Below are 19,583 nucleotides of genomic sequence, written 5' to 3' on the forward strand. Positions count from 1 at the left end.
CTTGCAGTTGCAAATCTACATTTGGTGCCTGTAGTTATGGGATGTCTGACAGTATACAAAGCATGGGCACGGGAAATGCCTTTATACCCAGTTACTTTGGGATTAAACTGTTCATTTGGGATGTTTAAGACTCACAGGTCACCCCTTTCCTCAGAGATGGTAATTAGTGGGAAGTGAGAAGAGATAAATCCAGAAAGAAAAAAAAAAACGGTTCTTTTTTCTTTAAAAGAAATAAATTTTAAACACACTGGAATTCATATAGAATACCTCTCTCTCCTTCAGTAAATCTTGAGACAAAAATAAACATCCACAGGTGGTGGTTGTTTTTTCTGAAAATATAGTTATCAACCTATGGATACATGCCAGTTACAGTATGGATCTTAGCATTTTGGTTGTTTGACAGCATTTTGAGTAATTCCCTTATTATCTACTCAATGATCTTTCATGAGGTGAATGCATATTGTTATAATATATTTGCTGAAATTTTATCAAGCCATGTGCCATGTAATGTCTTCCGTATCAGGTTCTTAGTTACTAAAACTTTTTTATTAATTTTTTTACTAATGACAATGACTGTTTCTCAATCAAATTCATTGTTGTGAACAGATACTTCACTAATGTATCCATGCTTTTAATTTTGAAATGCATCCAAGCGTCAAAGTAAAGTGTGTTATTTCAGAACTTTAATTGTTCCAGCATGATAGCACTTCTAATAGGTGCATGTTCTTCCTTAATTAAAGACAACTCTTCAAGATCGGTACACTGTGCCTCGTTGATCCATGATTGCCTCAGCTAACTCCCAGCCAGCCCCTGAAGTTTATAGAAACCCTGCTAAAAACTGCAGACAGAAAAAAAAAAAATGACAAGAATGATTTCCCTTGGCAAGATACAGAGATGAATCACTGCCAGCGTTTTCCTTTAAGAGCCATGTTAATAAAATTGGGCCAGATAATACTCCTTATTTCTGAAACATCTTTTTCTGAGGCAGCCTCATATTTCACACAGATCTGTGGTAGGTAGCCTGACAGCAATCAAATGCAAGTCTAGAGAGAGGGATGAATTTCTCCTTCCATATATCCAAAATGTTTTAGTAAATGGATGTTTTCTAAACTGGATTTGCAGAGCGCTTTTATTTTTGAAGATAGGTAACATCTTCCTCCAGACATCAGTTTGGACATTGGAATCAAGTCATATATGCCTTAATATTTGTGTAACAACTCCTCCAGACACTATATGAACTAACAGAAGTCAGGTGTGTTTCTGACGATTCCACAGAACTCAAAATTTAGAGTGAAGTCATGGCGTACAGCCTCTTTATGACACATCTATACAGCCACATTTACTACAGTAGCCAGATAGCTTGCAATTTTTAGTGTATGTATTCTCAGAATATCCTGTGTGGTGGAGAAGCATTAGCTCACTTTTACAGATGGGAAATTAAGGCACCAGTGTATGACCACTTAACTTTCTTAGGGTCATCATGACTACTTGCAAACCACGAAGACCATGAAGCACTCCAGAATTTCACTCCTTGCAAGCAGCGTGATGTGACTGCTTCCCTGCTTACCTGCCCAGACACATACCCTGGCTGTACAACAGAAAGAGACCTCAGGATCTTCCATTCTTTATCATGTTCTCTTTCTCCTTCTATACCTACCCTGATCTTTCCCGGGAAAAAGGCTTTAGGTGTATAGCTAGAGAGGTAGGCAAGGACTAGATGATTGGGTGACCAGGCCTGTGGGATGTACTGGTGAATACAACTTAATAGGAAGCCTTATGCAAAATCATAAGTCTCCTTTATCCCTATGTTAGCACAGTGACCACTAGGCTAGCTTTCCTATCTATGGACAAAGCCTTTTTGAAAACTTAGGCTTTAAAGTTATACACCCTCCAAGCTATTTTATATAGCACAACTTTCACTTAGTTCCCTGACTGCGGAGGTGATGAGTGTAAATGTTCAGATCTGCTGAGACCTTGTCTCAGGTTCTTAAACATCTGCCCTGTATTTCCTTATTTCCCGTGTTATACCTGGAAAGACAGTCCTGGGTTTTGTCTGAAACTGAGAAGTGACATAACAAAGTCAGTCTTTGTTTCTTCTGACTCCAACACGTTAGATCACCTAGTATCTAAGAAGAATATGTCAAAGGATATCTTACTGAATCTCTCATTATTTTTCTTTTGTGGGAAGAACCCTTGAAGGACTGTTGTGGTTTAACCTGGCAGGCAGCTAAGCACCACGCAGCCATTCAATCACTCCCCATACCCCAAAGTGGGATGAGGGAGAGAATCAGAAAAATGAAATTTAAAAAAAGGTAAAAACTCATGGATTGAGGTAAAGACAGTTTAATAGGACAGAAAAGGAAGAGATGATGATGATGATAATAACAATAATAATTATGATTGTAATTATAATAATAATATGATATACAAAGCAAGTGATGTGCAATGCAATTGTTCACCACCTGGTGACTGATGCCCAGCCAGACCCTGAGCAGCAGCTTCTCCCCTGCCCCCCAGCCAATTCCCCCCACTTCTACTGTTCAGCACAACGCCACATGGCGTGGGACACCCCTTTGGCCCGTTTGGGTTGGCTGTCCTGGCTGTGTCCCCTCCCAGCTCCTTGGGCATCCCCAGCAGAAAAGTCCTTGGCTCTGTGTAAGCACAGGGTCATATGGTTGTCCACTTCATCAAAGCCACGTCAGCCATAGCAGAGAGCCTAATGAGGTACATGAGCTCTAAAGCAATTCCAGCAGGCGTATTTTGATGTTTTAGCACACTGACGTAGCCTATATATATTAGAATTATTCTGTTGAATGTTGAGCTGTGGCCAGCGAAATCTGCACAACTAGTTCCTGAAACAAGAAGCAGAGTTTGTTACAGTCCATATCATATGATTTCTGCTCTAAGCTATAATTGCTAAAATGGATAATAACTTCACTGACTTTCTAGAATTTGTTCTTTTCTCCTCTAAGGACCACTTTTTTTCTTTACTGAAACAATCCATTTTATTTGTTTTGCTTTTTATAGTGTTTATTGATCACTTCATCATTCTTCTGTACAGTTTTCAAAGAGCCTCATAGATGGATAAATGCATTATCTATGGATAGTTGGAACGGTGATTTTATGAAAGCCGGGAATAAATTGTGCTTCTGCTTGTAGGGTGTGTAAAGCAATCCAGAGCCCCGCTACTGCTCTTTGTTCTGGCTTGAATCATTCTGTTGTTCCAGTTCATAAGCGTGTGTTGATCAGACTTCCAACTGCGAGGCTAGTTTTATTGCTGCACAAACAGGGATTAGTGCCACGCTGTACTCGTTTTCACTCGTGCCCTGATTTTTGAACACTCTTTTTGAAGGTGAAAGGTTAGTGGAGTAATTCAGTGTGCCACTTCACCTGCCTCTGCCTCCAAAGAATTACTTAGCCTGTGCATTATTATTAATGATAGCAAGAGAGAGAGCAGCACTGCTACTATAAGATCACCGAAGGATCCTATGATGCATTTCACATGCCTCATTTTCCACATCAAGACGCACAGTATCCTTGACATGGTCTTCTAGGAGTTCATTAAGTTGAAAATAGGTGACATGTGGCAAACTGTGGAAACTTCCTAAGGCAAAGTGACACTATAAATAAAATTACTCACAAACAATTCATCTTTTCTTAATCCCTTCCTCTTGGAGTATTAAATTGTTCTATGACATATTTGGCGTAGCATGTCTCGCATTGCTTTTGACTTCAGTTTTCACTGGCTAGTCTCCCTATAAGACAAGCCTGGACATCACTGAAAACAACATGAGAGTATAATTAGAGACAAAATATATTTTTAAAATTAAGGATGTTTTTGGTGTGTATTAAGCTGCCAGCATTAGCTGTTAAGAAAACTGGTGTTGCAGAGAATTATTAGTTTCTGCTTTTTTCCCCAATCTTTTTTTTTTTTTTTTAGTTTGGCTTTTGGGACCTATTTCTTAAAGGTTGGTACAATATTAAAAACCACAAAAATTGGATTCAGAAAACTTGGTTTTCACTGCAAGCCATTGTGGGAATATATACTGTCCTGCACTGCTATTTGCACTGAAATCACCAAACAAAATGTAGTTATTAAAAATATTAAATTTAATTGGGGGGGGGGGGGGGGGTTAATTTCTGGGTAACCAATCCTGCCTATGCTGCTGTATAAAGATGATTCCAAGGCAGCTGTACAGTAGGTGACATACGGAGCACCTGCACTTTTCCTTAGAAGAGTTTGAAAAAGCAAGCAATCCCGATTTTTTTAATTCAAAAAGCAGTACAGCAGAATACATGGAAAGAGACCTAAAAAATTAATCAGTATTCCAAAAATCAAAATCTCTTCTAAACATGTAACTGAAGTCCAAAGAGATTTTTTATTTAAAAAAAAAGCTTTTTGTTTTTTTCACACAACTGGTTCAAAGAAAGGAAAGCAGATTTAATTTTTGGTGACTGATGTTTCAGTACAAGTAGTTCCATAGAGCCTCTCAATGGGATGCCTCTCATAGCTATGAGAAAGGAGTAGTTTATGGCTCAAGAGACAGAATAAGACCTTTCAAGTTGCATCTAACCTTTGGAAATTCTTCCAGTTTAATTCTGCTTCATCAGCTGGAGGCCAGCTCTTCAAAATTCCCCCTGATACAGAGTTGAATCTAAACCCAAACCAAAAAAAAAAAAAATACATATATATATATATCAAATATTTGGCTAAAGAAACTATGAAATTTTTATAGGGCTGTGGTTTTTAGTTTTTAAGGTGCTCCAGAAATCTTTCTGAGAACTCATTTCTGATGGCGTAATAACTGGCTCCATCAGCTGTTCTCTATTAAAACTGTAAAATGCTGCAATAGAAATATTATTCTATTTTATAAATGCTCATAAATATATATATATAATGCATACAAACACCCATAATGTACATTTTAAGTCTAAATGTGTGACTCGTTAACCATATTGGCACTACCAATTGGAATTTCATTGCATATCATGTGGCTGATGGAGAAGGCACATTGAAATCAAGCTGTTAAATACACTATCTCCATTTTTTATTTCACTAGAGTATGTTTGCTGTATTTTTAAAAGAGCATTGGAAAGCCCAGGAGATGAATTCTGCTCTGAAATTGCTATTTGCTGACATAGAAATAGCTGTAAAAATACAAGCAGAGAAAAATACAGCGTAGCAATATATTTTCATTTATTTGGGGGAAAAGTAGTTTTAAAGAAGAATTATAGTCTGTCTTCTGGATGATAAAGCAGTGTAACTAGCATTAAACACAGCTGAAATTTTGTAATGACCAAACCTCAGCTCATCCAAATCCCCAATAGCATTAACTCCCCAGAATTGGGCTGTAAATTTGATTAGCCTCACAACAGATATGAGATACAAATGTTCTTCCTTATACAGTCATATTAAGTGGCTGCAAAAGAAGATGACAAGTCATTGCAGGGCAGCACATCCAACCACTGAAGAGAGGCAGGAATTCATCTCACCCAGCTCTTCTCCCCATCACGTGCAGCACACAATTGCTCTTTGTTGTCCCAGGTTCCCAAATATGCAGCACTCCGGTGGGGTGTCGCTGTTTGGCCACAGGACAGAAGGGGAGCTGTGTGTGGAAGATGTCACACTATGGCCACACCAGCTCTCAAGGCAGGCATGGTGCGTCTGGGGATCCGAGAGGTCCCAATATACAAGCATCCTGCCAGGCTAGCAGTTGCCCATGGTTTGAAGGGGTTCATTGCCCATGTTTCCAAGAGTGGCATTGCCTGAGACTGCATGTGTGACAGTGTTCTCCACAACAATGTTTTGTTCTGTTTTCGCCTTAATTTATAGCATTTGGAATATGGCTTAATTATGCTGTTCTTATTAGTAATTTATTGTGGCTTTATTGTCATTTATTTCACTAGGTCCTGCTGATAACACATTTCTTTATATTCTGAACCCCTGGTTTTCACTGACATTTGGACAAAGCCCCACTGGGAGTAGATTTCTGAAATGAACCCTGATTCACTGATGAATCACACTACTTCCTAAAAAAAAAAAAAAATGCTAGAGTGGTTTACTAATTATGCAAACAAATTTCTAACATTGAGAATAAAACCACAGATAAATACAAATGGAAAATAAGAAACAGGTTTACAGTAATGAGGAATGGAAACATGGGAAAAGTAATTCTGAGTTTTGAGATCCGGTATTCCTTTTCACCTTTCAGTTGGATAGTTTATGCAGCAGTCGTTTTATAACTACATATTTGGCCCTGCTAATGATGATTTCACAATGCTCCTTGTGCTGTGTAGCCCAGCTGAGAACCGGCCGATGCTCAGCCATTAGCCAGTTTGTAGAGGGGGCAAATGGGTACTATTCTTTCTTCCTCTTCCTCGGTCTTTTGTAGGACTTGAACACTATGGGCACAGGCTGTGCGTATTGAGGATGAAATCTTCAATATTATTTTAATTAAGTTGCTTTTATTTATATTATAAATTTCATTTTATGGCCTGTTGCCATGAACTACGTAGAGATGGTAACTCATGACTCACTAAGTGGTGAGAGATGTCTCTTTGGGCCTGCTGTCCAGCTGCCTCCTCCAGCAGGGACATTGTGGCTTGGGCCTAAAGGTGCCCATCTTCATGCAGGTGCAAAACGAGACCATTTGCATGTCTGGAGTTCACACACCATCCGTATGTCCACCAGCACAAATGCAGTCTGCTGTATCAACTTGGCCAGTGTGCCACTAGTTGGGCGACTCTGATCTGAAGTGAAAAGTTTTCTCACCAGTTGTCCTGACTTCCCAAACAAAACTGTTGTGCCTCCTGATGGTTTTATGGCTTCACAGGAACTGCTAAAATATGCTGGCTCTTCCAACACCTGTTGAAAAGTCCTTATTAAAGTCCTCACAAGTAATGACAACACAACTCAAGACCCTCTGGCAGAGATGTGACTTAGGAGCCTCTCTGGCAAGAAGTATTTGTCTGTTCTTTCAGATTGGGATCTCAAACTAGCAAGTGAATTTGCCAGACTGTGGTTTTGTTCTTTTATTCAACGTTGTTGTAAGCAATAAAACGTATAGACAAGCTGCCAAATTGCAAAGAACAATGTTATTTCTGTTATTACTGAGAGCAACCTCTAGCAGCGTCCAATCCACAGCTGGCTGTGGGTGCCACTGGTCCTGCTCATGGTAGGGCAGGCAAGTACTGCTCCTTGCGTCAGCACTCCTGCTTCACACAGGCAGGTGCTGGTGGAGGAGGCCCTGACTCAAGGCATCCACGCCAAGATGATAGTTGATTCACAGACCACTCTCTTGGTGGGAATTTACACACCTCCAGCAAAAGCTAGATAGACCTCAAGCATCTTGCAGGTAGTCACCTGTCACCTCCACTCCTTCCCCAAATACAAAACAAAACACACAAAGACAAAGGCTTACAGCTAAATATTTCTCTTTGTCTTCACAGCCAGCATCATCACCAAGCCATGAATTTAGACAGTATTTTAAAGTACTGCACACAGTTACTGCTTTGGCAAAAAAATCATCTTTCCTCAGGCTGTTTCATTCCCTTCCTTCCTCCCCTCACACACATGTGGTAGGGAACCACCATCTTCACTTCAGCAATATGGAGGACATCATCAACACATGGATCTGGGAATTCTTTCCACAGGAGACACAACCCATTGTGTCTTACATTACTGGGCTTCAACTGATTTCCCCGCTTTCATGACAAAAACAACTCTCACTGATTCAGCCGCCCCAAAAGAAAGTAGCCACCCTCCCATGACAGGAGGAGGTAAGAGAAGGAGCCTGTACTTCCCAAATCCTCCCAAAGATGTATGTTATTGAGATAGTACTTGCCGTGTTCCAAATGACAATGCCATGACATTCTTGCAGGCAGTCACCATCAGCTGCTTCAGAGGCCAAAACACACCTCACCTTTCCCAACAGCATCAAAACCAACAAATTCATCAAATTTTGCTCCAAGGATTCCTTTTGAGTTCCACCCATAGTCTCCATTTCTATGTAGTTGTGCGGAAATGTTTCTTCAGGCAGGAGGTTGTGGGAAGTGGGAGCAGTGCTGTCAGACTCATCCCTGAGCTATACAGTCACTGTGACAAGGTTTCCCTCAGGCTGCTCCCTAAATTTTTATCACGAGAAGTTTTGCCTTTTCCCATTCCCCAAGTTGCTCATTTAGTTCTTCTCAAACCTCATTCCAGCCGTGAACAACTTTGCACTCCTTAAACACCAGTAAAGTGTCAGCCTCCCATCTGCACAGACCAAAATCCTTCCAGTAACCCCCCATATAGTTCTTCTCCTTGTCTGAGGAGCTAAAGGTTATATACTTTCTATTCTGAAACTTTTAAAATGGATCTTAGCTCAGCTATACCTCTTTGATACCCGTATGTGTAAAATAGCAAAGTCCAGGCCTCGATGACCTCCTCTGGATATATTAAGATATTGAAGTTAAGCATATGCAGTAAGTGCTTGCAGGACTGAGACTACAGGGACTTAGCGTGCCATAGCTGCAGTGGTAACTCGCCTTACTAATTTAGAAGGTGCGAATTTAGGATTCAAAGCACAGGCTCTTCTGAAAGTGCAGGGTACATATTCAAAGCAAAAAAAAATTTTTCATTAGATACTATCCACTAATATTCAGTACTGTTGGCAGTAAGCCAATCAATTGATTTTTGGCTAAAGCAATGTATTTATCCTATCATAAACACTTATCATCAAACAAACAAAAAAGACCAGATTTACTTTGCTTTGCAGACAGCCTGACATCTCGCTCCGGGAATCTCGGTGGTTAATAATGCTGTGCAAACACAACACTCGGATTATGACTGTACCGGGGAAGCTGGTATTCATATTGTTCAATGGCACCATCTTCAGTCAACTGTAGAGCTGATTATTAACTGCTGCTAATAAGAAGTCAAATGTGTCTTGCCTAAGTCAGGGAAAAAATGGTAACAGTGCTACTGAACTTGCATGGTGTGGTGATATAGTCTCAGGAAATGTACTGTTGCAGGAGAACTATCAAGAGTATGGGTCCCCCCAAAAAGAAAAATCTCTGTGCATTTCATCTGCATTAAACTGAGAAGAAAAAAATGTTGCCTGAGAAAAATGTTGATTGCACAGTGTCTGTTCTGGGAAAGTCTTTTCTTGGTTTGTTTTTCTTAGAGGGCTAACTGATTTTATTCATTTGTTTGGGAAGTAATTTGTAGATCTAGATTAACGTAAAATTACTTTTTCTGTTTATTCCTTCTTTTTGGAAATAGAGAAGTAGCCAAAGAAGACTGAATCATACAGCATTCTGGCCATATGAGCACTCAGAATGGTCTCACAAATGAAATGCCAGTTCCCAAAGTTTGGAATAAACTTTTGCTGCTTTGAAAATAGTACTCATTGCCCCGTGCATTGCCCGTGGAAGTTTAATACCATAACTAAATGACTTTTAGTATGTTCATTCTTATCACCTGAAATTCTTCTTGCCACTTTTAGCTCAAACTGAAATTATTGGAACATTTGTTCGTGAGGCAGAATTTTAGAGAATGGTTCTAGTCATATGTCTACCAAAAATGTATAACTAATTGCCCAGCCAGCTCCTCCCCTTCCTCTTGTTCTTTTCCTCCTGTATGCATGCGTGCTTTCAAAATGAGAATAATATATGTAGGCACCTTGTTCTTACAGTTAAAGCCAAGAGAACAGAATAAATCTGAACCTGAGAATAGCTTTTTCATCCTTCCCAAGCTGACAAGCATTTAATGGTTTGTGTTTCCTTTTCAGCTGACCCCCTGGTTGGAAGTATTGCCACTCAGTATATGACTAACAGAGCAGAGCATGACAGAATGGCCAGACAGTGGACCAAGCGATATGCCACATAGGAACCTCCTCTAGGATTTGCTGGACCTGTGCAAGCACATTCACTAAGTGCATCAATAGCCCTTCCCTTCATTCTTATTTTTTATTAAATTTTGAACCATTTTGTGACAAAAGGTTGTCCTTACTTTCTTTTTGTTTTTATTTTTATTTTTATTTGTTTGGGGGTTTTTTGTTCTGTTAACTTGAAAGTTGTTTCCCTCAAATGTAGACAGGGAATTTTGGTTATCAGTGCAAAGAATGTTGGATCTGTAATAGTATAGAGCTTTGTCACAAAGCTTTGTATTAATGTGTGTTTTTTTTTCTTTCATGTGGTTTTTGGGAAAACAAACAAATTCAGAATTATATCTCGTTTCTACTTAAATGTAGTGTTTAGGGTTATTTTTTTGTACTGAAGTCTTTAATGGTGGGTGCATGCTACTGGGAACAAGTTTTGTATAAAAGCTTAAAATCAAGAATCACTGTGCATTACTAAGACTGTGTTTATCACTAGCCTTCCGTTTCCCACACAAAAGGCTATTGCGTTGAACAAATTAATATGTATTTTGATTTACTTAAAAGAAAAGTGCTTGTAAATTTCTTAGGGACCTGCCACTTTTGACTGTGGATCAGTTGATGTACACTTGTATTATTAAAGCACTCAATAAAACACTGTGGCTGATAAATGCGCTTTTTGCAAGACGGTGCTTTTGCCTTTGTGCAGTATAGGCTGCCTAGTCCTCACATAATACAACTACAGGTTAAGCAGCTATTTTTAGACCTAGATTATTCATTTGTTCTTAACAATACATTTCTTAACTTAGAATTCTTCGTTGTGTAGATCTTTCGTATACAAACATCTTCCAAATTTTAAGGCCATTCTTTCACATGCTGGTGCTCAGCTGAGCTATTCTGAAGCCTCTTGCTGAATCTTTTGTACTATAGCTTCACCATATCCATCTTGTTACTTTTAAAATGGTTGGCTATAAAAATAGCCTTGCAATGGAAGCAGAATATTGATGACGATTTTATACAGCAGGCCTCATTTTGCCTTTCTCCAAGCTCTTTAATTGTAAAAGCAACTGTTATTTAAAAAAAATAAATGAAGGTTTTCGATGGGAAAATTGAGCCCATTGCACCAATCATTCCCAGCTCATTCAATGGCAAGGGTATTTCTATTCAGATTTGACCTTCAAGCTAATTTTAGATATGCAGCCATAGAAGGAAAACTTCTTCTTGGCTAAGGAAATGTGTGGGTGTTTTGATTTAGAAAATATATACTGTGATGCTGATATCTAAATGTTCTTTGTGTTGCAATGGCATCCTGGAAAATCCCTGTCTCATATAATTAAATGTTACAGATGCCGTATAAAGTGCTTGGCTGCCCTCTCCCTCTCTCTCTTCCTCTTACATTTAAGGAAGAACTTACCTTAAGGATGATACGTTTCAATAGGAACACCATAAACTTACATGGAAACCCAGTCCCATTGCATGCCAACCCAACTTTGACTGTCCTGAAAACTAAAGGAGTCAAGGTGACAGCACGGTTCCCCTACACCAACCACCATGCGGCTCAGCACGGCCAGGCTGTTCTGCTTTTCCCTCAGCCATTTGCTAGTAGTTGAACAGCTGCGCATCTTGAATCTACGGGTGAATTATCCTCTGTATGAATAGAAGCTGAATTTTATTGTAGGTAGTGTATTATTTTTCTTGAAGAAATAATCAGTCTGTTTTGATCAAAGCAAACGGAGAGTCTTCTGGTGTCTGCAGAAGCCAACTGCTTACAAGCCCAGCCAGGCCAACAAATCCCAGATACAGATGTGAAAGAGTAATAACAATTTAAAAACAAAACAAAACCCAGAAGACAGACTTCTCTGATCTAGAACACCTTCTCAGGACAACTGCTGTATGTGCTTTCCTTGGAAGTTGCTTTCACCATCCAACTCACCACGAAGTGCCTCCAGGTCTGAAGGGAACCTTCCTGCTGTAAAAATACAACAAAGGAGCAAAAAGATTAAAAGGACAACTGCATCTTGCTCAGTAGAGTAACAGCATTACTTCTCCTGTTATCCCATCTGCTAAAGAGATTCGTGCCATGAAAGACCTGTATCCCCTGAGACAGCAATTAATGGCCAATTTCAGGTTTCTTATGAATTACTTAAGCGTCTGCTGCTCTGAAGGCTTTATTTACACCCAGCTGAATAGAATGCAGTAATTTCCAAGGTACATTTTAAACATGTTTCACAAAGAAATGTTCCTACTATCATCTATTTTTTTGCCAAAATGTAAAGAAGACATTATAAACAGAAGAGCCAATTGTACCTCTAATGAAGATGTAACTGAAAGACTGCTGAGGTACGTTGGAAGCGGAATCACAGAATACTTAATAAATGTCTGTTCTCAGTCCGTCAGCTCCAGCTCACCTTCCTTGCTGATCAAAAGCTGCACAATTCAAGTTTGCAGGTAAGTTGCCCTCTGTGTGAAGCTGAACAGTGTCTTTGTCATAGATAATATAAAACTACTGCCTTAAGAACTGTGGGGATCTCAAAGAAATAATCAGAAAGGATCAACCCACGTTGATTAAAGCAGATGCAGAGTCTTCTGGCGTCTGCAGGAGCCAAATGTTTGCAAGTCTGGCCATAAAACATTCTCCTCTATTTGCAAATCTGCTCTATTTGCCTCCCAAGTAATTCTTTTTCTTCATCTGCTAAACCTGGGGAATATGCAGCATTATTGGAAACCTGCTGTTGTCGCTGAGGAGAAATGAGCCATCCCCAACAGAATTCAGTCTGCCACCAGAGCCTCACTGAAAAAAAAATATATTGGCATAGAGTCTTTTTCATCTATTTTCTTTCTACCTCTAGAAAATACTGCATATTATTCTGTCCTGCCTTTGTTTTCAGATGCTCTGCAAATTTAGCTGATTCCTGCTTCCTCTTTTATGCCACATCATCTTCTTTCTAACTTCTTTAGATGAAGTCCACATGCTGCCCTCTTGTAACTGGGTATGAAGATCATTCAGATGACTCATACAAAGTAAAACATAGTCAATAGTATACAGTTGTCTAAAACTGTCCTTTAAAGGCATCTTACAGCTTTTCTGACTTCGGCTGCAATATCCGGTAAAGCAGCATTGACTTTCCTGTAAGCCCTGCTAAATGTCACTGTCCCACACCCTTTGAGTACAACTCAGATGAAGCAGAAATCAGGGACCTCTCCAAACTGTAAGTCCTCATTCACTAATTATTGAGGTGGTTTTCACATCCCTGTGTCCTACTGACCAGCTGATTTCCCTTTCCAGAACATAACAGAATAACATAGCTCAAATTAAGGTACCCCAAAACATCCTGTATTTACAGAGACAGCATTTGCAGAGGCTGCTCCAGGAGCGAGTTTTAGCAGCTCATAACATTTTGATTGCATGCATTGTGGGTGATTGCATCCAAATGGTTACAATCCACTAGAAACAGCTGCTGTGCGTTGCATAAAGCAGGAATAATTCCTGTTCAAAACTCTTGCTTCAGGTTTTCATGCTGTGTGCTGCAGGTAGGCTTCCTACCCGTGCTCCTCCCAGAACAGGGAGTGCCGCGGGCCCAGCGCGTGCTCTGGGTGCAGTGCGTGCTCCCAGTTGCTATTTCAGCCTGCTGTTACAGCACACAACCCTCTCACTGGCTGTCTTATCTCTGTCATTAATCCCTCTGACTCGCTCCTCTTTCTCATGCACCCTCTCCTCCCTGGCTGCTTTCTTCTGCTTGACTGATTCATTACTCTCAGCTGAAAGGCCACCCAAGATACTGATCCCAGTTCAACAGTTCTTCCCAAAGTTGCCCAAGCATTAAAATTTCCTTCTCCCCCAAAGACCTAACTAGGATGTGCCCCAGGCCCCCTCTGCTCCCTCTTGCCTGAGGCAGTGCCTTCTGGAGCAGCAAAAGCAAACACAGCTCCACTGGAGGATGGAGATGCCCTGTGATGGTTCAGACCGTGCAGCAGCTCCCAGCTACTCCAGCCCCAGCATTGTACTGGGGTCCCTTTTCTCCTTCCCAGTTCTCAGAAATTTCTCCATGAAGTCAGACACCTTCCCCCAGGCTCAATGCACTTTTCTGTGTTTTGCTTTGGGTACATTAGAACAAGGACTCAGTAAAAATTCTGGCACCTCCCAAGTCCAACTGGCCAGCCTTGGCAACCGTGGTTCCTGCGGGGCCAGCTCTACCTGCTGGTTTTCTATCCCGGGTTGCTCTTTCTCCTCACCTCCTTCTCATTTCCTTTCATTTCTACTCCTATCCTTTTTTTCTACAACAACTGTACTAAATCTTAAAACATCCTTCTCTGCCCCGTCACAGCACTGTTCTTGCCCCAGTGCTAACGAGACCATGTCACGTAACACTGGGCCTCCCAGAGCTGCTTGAAATCCCCAGATTTTTGAGTCTCAGAAGCAAGAAGAAGCTTTGTATGAATTAAGTGCTTCCTCATTGTGCCACGCCTGGCACTGGCTATAAACTAAATCACTTCTCCCACACATGTCATTAGCAGTAATGAAATCCGTGCTGCCCTGCCTTCTTAGCATGACATCCAAATGCAAATGCATTTCCTCAGCTCAAATGATCTGCAGAGCTAGTGCAGGGCTGCCTGGGATGCCTTCAGCAGCCTCTCTCAGGTCACAACTGGTATATATTTGGGAACTACCAGTAACCAGGAAGAGTTTTATGACACCTTTAAATCCATCATTCTGCTCCCTAATTCCATCATGAACTTTAATAGGGAGCTGCAGCACTTCAGGATGATGAAAAGGGCAAAGCAAAGCATCCCTTTCATGTCTACTTTGATTGTGAAAGAAGATGGTCATGGGCTAATGGAAGGCTGAAATAAAGACAAGGCTACTAAGGCTACTAAGCCATCCTAATCCCTTGCCAGTCCTAAATTAGGAAAAAAAAAAAAAAAAAAAGATTAAGTAAAAGCTGTATTTTGTTCTACAGGTTTTGGAGCACCGAATTAAAAAAAAAAAAAAAGAGACACCACTGTCACAGTTGTCCCAGTAGTCAGCAAGGTCAGCAAGATCACGCATTTCTGGAGAGGCTTTCCATGGACGTGCTTCCACCAGGAAGAGCTTCCCCACAGCCCCATCTCCTTCGCCTCTGTCCAGCTGCACACAGGGTCCCCCCCTCGGCAGTCCCTTGGGAAACAAGGGCTGGAAACACGCACCTCAGGTCACTCATTGTCACCGCTCCTCAAATACACTCATTCACAACAGGCATTTGTTGCTGCAGAATCAGTGCTAGGGTCCCCTTTTGTGTCGCTGAGGACCTTGGGGTCAAGAAAAACAAAGGGTCACACTTCAGCTTCTGTGAAATGCCTCTTTTCTTTGCAGTTGACTCATACCCTTTGTAAGCCCCTGAAGGGAGTCTCTTAGTGTGAATGGAGCTCCTACCACACAGATTTCAATGCAGCCCCCCCTCCTTTCTCTGCTTGTCATAAACAGGCACAGAAAGTGCCTTGGCCCACTGCGCTTCGGAAACACCTTGCCTGTAGCAAAGTCTAACTGCGCTTTTGCCCATCTTCTAACTGTTCCCATTTGCGTTTCATAGACACATCCCAATTATAAGAGCCTTTCTCTAGCAAGCACTCCTCAGCACCATTGACCTGCAAAAATATCCCTTCCTTCTTCCTTTGGACCATATGCAAGCTGCTTGCCTTCTACATCAGTCATCCCTGCTTCTCTTCTGCTGTTCCCCGGCTCCTAAATCTTCTTCACTTGAGCTTCAGCAACACAAACCCCTTGCTAAGGCCACCAACACACCAAACACCGAAGTCACCTCTGCTTCAGGCTCCTTGCATCCCATCGCTGTCTCACCACGGTGTGCGGACATCTCACTGAGGAAGGGAAAGCTGAAGCCAGCACATGAGTTTGCTGCCATCCACACAAAAAAAAAAGGAAAGAAAACCTACTTTAAGCTCAGTGGTGTGAAAGATCAAGCACTGCTCTTGCTGCTCAGTGGTTGCACAGAGGCACAAATGCTGTCTCCAGATATCCTGTCTTCCAAGTTCACAGCAGCACTGTCCATTGCACTTGTCAGAGGAGTTTTGTAAGTAGTAACAAAATGGATTGTATTAAATGCCCTACATGTTGCTTATCTAATAAATACAATGAAACTTTCAAAAAAAATAAAAAATAAATCTGTGTGCAGAGGGAACTTCATCATCTTTTATGCAGGAATATAATTGTGTGAATTAAAAAGTCTCTACTGTTTCCTGTTCTGCTTTATTATTTATTGTCCATGCACTACCTCTTGTTGCAGTGTTAGAAGAAAATCTTCCTGAAATCTACTTAGAATTTAAATCCTTATTGCAAAGCAGCAAAGAATAATCAAAACACCCTCTGTCATATCAAAGTAATCTAATCAGAGAAGCTCGTGGAATTATTTATATACATACGTTCTTATGATAATTCAATAATTGATACGCTTAAAGAAATAATCTCATTTTCTTCTATTTCAGAATATACATCATGAAATACTATATTTCATTACTGTGTAAATTTGCTGCTTTATCTATTTAAAATAAATACAGATTTGAATAACTTCAATAAAAAGTTTTCTAGTGGAACAAGATGTTGCTACTTGTGCAGCGTAGTACTATGTGGACTTACTTGTCTTAAAAAATTTAATTCTATTTCTAATGTTTTCCTCTCAATTTGTATAAAAGATTGGGAAAGTCTGCAAGCAAAAAATGACAGCTGGCACTTGAGTTCTGCTAATGTCCTGGCTATTGCTGCTATGTGTAATAACTACATCTTATTTTTCAGGTGGTGGCACTGAGACTCTAGAGGCAGAGAACATGGGATGTAGTCAAAGCCCAAGAGGAAATTAAAAGTAAAATAATTACAGAAATACACACTGGGCTTATGTGCTACCCATATCCTCCAGTCATCTATACATCCTGCAGCATCCCCCCTTAGGGCAAGACAAACCCTGCTAGCTGCAGGATATTGAACTGTTTTAGAAAAACGTATCATAATTTACTTCTTCCAGGTCTGATAGCTTTGCATGGCTCTTGCTCGTGTACCAGGCCCATGGCTGTGACCAGAAACATGAAGCCCCAATCCCACCAATACTAGGGGTGTCCCTTGGCAGGGCACCTCCGTGTGCCCCTGCAGAAACCTCAGTTCCTGGGGCTGCAGGGATCAGCCCTGCTCGCCTTCCTCCTGCCAACCAGCACTGCAGCTGAGACCCTGGGTTTTCAGAGCTACCATGTGGCTCTGTGACCAAAAAGAAACCTGGAGTAGTCCACTACATGCTGATGGCTAATGAAGATTTTCCTACCCTGGTAAATATAAAATGCCTGGCCAGGAATAAATTGTCCTGGTCTTGACGTTTTTATAAGCAGTCACTTTGGCTGAGTGTCTGGAAAATTACTGAAGTCTCTGGCATGTTCAAATTCAACATAACAGAATCAGAAGGATTTTTCCAGAATTTTGAGACCACGCATAAAGACAAAATTGCCAGTACGTAATGCTCTCCTATAAGATATTTCTTCACATAAGGACAAGTCAATCTCCCCTCTGTCCCAGCAGTACCACGTAACATTCACAGTGCAGCTTTAGCAATCGCCATCCTGGAGAATCACTGTTAAGAAACTGTTGGTGGTTGGTTTGGGTGTAAAGAGGGATTTTTTTGTCTTTTTAAAAAAAAAAAAATAGCATACACTACCTTCGTGCATGGTGCATCCTTTCCTTTTCTTTTCCCACCTGCTCTGCCTCCCCCCACTCTGGCAATGAAAGGACCATTGGGCTGAGCCTGGGCATCCGTGCTACATGCACCTGGATCTAGATGTGACTTCTCGGAGAACAAGGAAGTTTCTTCTCTCCAGATCCTGCCAAAAATGTGTAACCACTGCAGCTGTGAGACGTGACTTAAAATTCTGTTCTCAGGCAGCCTGGTGCTTCCTCAGTCCTCCTGAGAGCATAAATAAATATGTCCATGTATGTGATACATGTGTATTGATGCATGTTGTATATATACATATGTGTGCCCACTTTGAACACACACTGGTGCCTCTAGGACCAACGAGGGGTTCAGCCCCAAGAGCACCCAACAGCGTGATGGTAGGTGCAAGGAGGGGACAGCACTGCAGGAAGTAAAACAAAGAAAACATTAACAGGATCTGATGAGGAGGTATATAGTAATAAAACTTTTTTTTTTGGGGGGGGGGGGGGGGAGAGAAAATTAGGATCAAAATGTCACCCAACAGTAGTAAAGAAATGTCCCAAAGTAGAGCACCCCTGTCCAGGCAAAAGGAACAAGCCACTTCCACGGGACACAAGGTACATCGCCCTGAAATTTATGGACTCACCTTGCTCCATGGAGAGAGATGCTAATACTCAACCTAATTAGAATTATTAAAATTTTTACAAATATTAAAAATCTGCTAAAGCAAAATCATTTCCCATACTGAACTACTTTGCACTATAACTTGTCTTTCAAAGACCTGTTCATCCAAATGAGCATTTCCCCTCCCAGAAAGCAGCAAAGCCCACCATGAGGCTGTTCACCAAAGCAGGTTTGTGTTCAGAGGATTGCTCTCCTTCGTCTGTCTCCTGTTGCCTTTGTAATGGTCCGACCATTGGGTGAGTGGCATTTTCACCCTTATGTAGAGAAGGGGAAAAAAAATAATAATCTCCAGATCTTTATTAAATCATTTGAGGAATGTAAGATATATTCAATTCAATAATTCTCCGGGGAAGTGGTAAGGTGATAGTGCCTGGTTGAGATGGCTTCCCCCACGCCCTAGGGCAGCTCCCACACTGCTCCACCACCTGAGCAGGATGGACAGACCACAAGACCCGGGCAGAGGTCTCAGTTGACCTGCTGTGTGGTTACAGGCATGCACCGTGAGCCACACACATCTCATAGATCAGTGCAACCACTCTCCGTCCACCAAGCTGAGCGCATGGAGACTTCTTTTCAGAATTAAGACCTTTTATATGGTAGGTAGCTTTGTCTGGGAGGAAGAAATCAGCATTATTTTCTATTAAAACTAATGTAAAACTCACAGAAATAAAAAATAATAATAATAAAAAAAAGGATAAATGGCTGTTTATCTTATCACTAGTCCTCCCAATATTTATGCATGGAAATGTATTTCATTTGTGTATATGAGATCTCACTAATGTATCTGCTACAGTTGGCCAAATAACTTTTCTCTAGGATATTGTTTTTCCTTCATACTTATTTGTTTTTAAAGTACTTTACTTCTTAAAGTGCCTGCCCTCAGTAGGGGTCTGCTTTAATTTCACAGAAGTACTTACAAACAGTCCTCCACGGGTTTGCCACTCAAATGCCGCAGCACTGAAAAATCTAAATATAAAACACAGCATAAACCTAAAAGTAATTGCCTTACAGGAATTGATGTTTATTGCCTCAGCTGACAGAAAAAGAAAAAAAAAAAAAAAAAAAGAAGCCAAAAGCACACGGAAAAGTAAATGGAATGAAGTGCCAGTAAGCTGAGGTGCCATTAGCAGCATAAGGCTGCTGTTCGCCACGCGCTGTGTTCGGCTGGACCCTAGCACACAGGGCAGGTCCCCTCTGGCCGCCGAGGTGACACATGCCCTGTGGCGATGCCACCACAGCCTTCAGCGTGCGGTGACGTCCCCCTGTGCTGGCCGCTGACCAGGAGCCAAGGGGGCCGGGCGCTGGAGCTGCAGTTGGAGCCAGGGCGAGCAGGCCTCTTACGTTAGGTTGTGGAAGG

At 41.2% G+C, this 19,583-nt stretch overlaps 1 protein-coding gene and 1 long non-coding RNA gene across 5 annotated transcripts in view; one reads left to right on the forward strand and one right to left on the reverse strand.

The window, feature by feature from the left end:
• The window catches only part of UBE2E2 (ubiquitin conjugating enzyme E2 E2), a 213,314-nt gene extending 202,786 nt beyond the window's left edge, over window positions 1-10,528 (forward strand). For all 3 annotated transcript variants that reach the window (XM_080579746.1, XM_080579745.1, XM_080579747.1), the window contains exon 6: window positions 9,771-10,528. In XM_080579746.1, the coding sequence (XP_080435872.1) occupies window positions 9,771-9,868 (98 nt within the window). In that variant the 3' untranslated portion in view covers window positions 9,869-10,528. The remainder of the gene's footprint in view (window positions 1-9,770) is intronic.
• A 969-nt stretch (window positions 10,529-11,497) lies between these two features.
• On the reverse strand, window positions 11,498-17,922 carry LOC308189586. 2 transcript variants are annotated; one of them, XR_013946452.1, is made up of 2 exons: window positions 12,165-17,922; window positions 11,498-11,823 (listed from the first exon to the last, which is right to left on the reverse strand). It is a non-coding gene; the product is annotated as an uncharacterized lncRNA (long non-coding RNA). The 2 variants fall into 2 exon arrangements; XR_013946453.1 differs by having other exon boundaries at window positions 11,498-11,826.
• Window positions 17,923-19,583: the final 1,661 nt, after the last annotated feature.

The sequence above is a fragment of the Anser brachyrhynchus genome (genome assembly GCF_964034855.1).
Source record: "Anser brachyrhynchus genome assembly, chromosome: 2".
Taxonomy (NCBI): Eukaryota; Metazoa; Chordata; class Aves; order Anseriformes; family Anatidae; genus Anser; species Anser brachyrhynchus.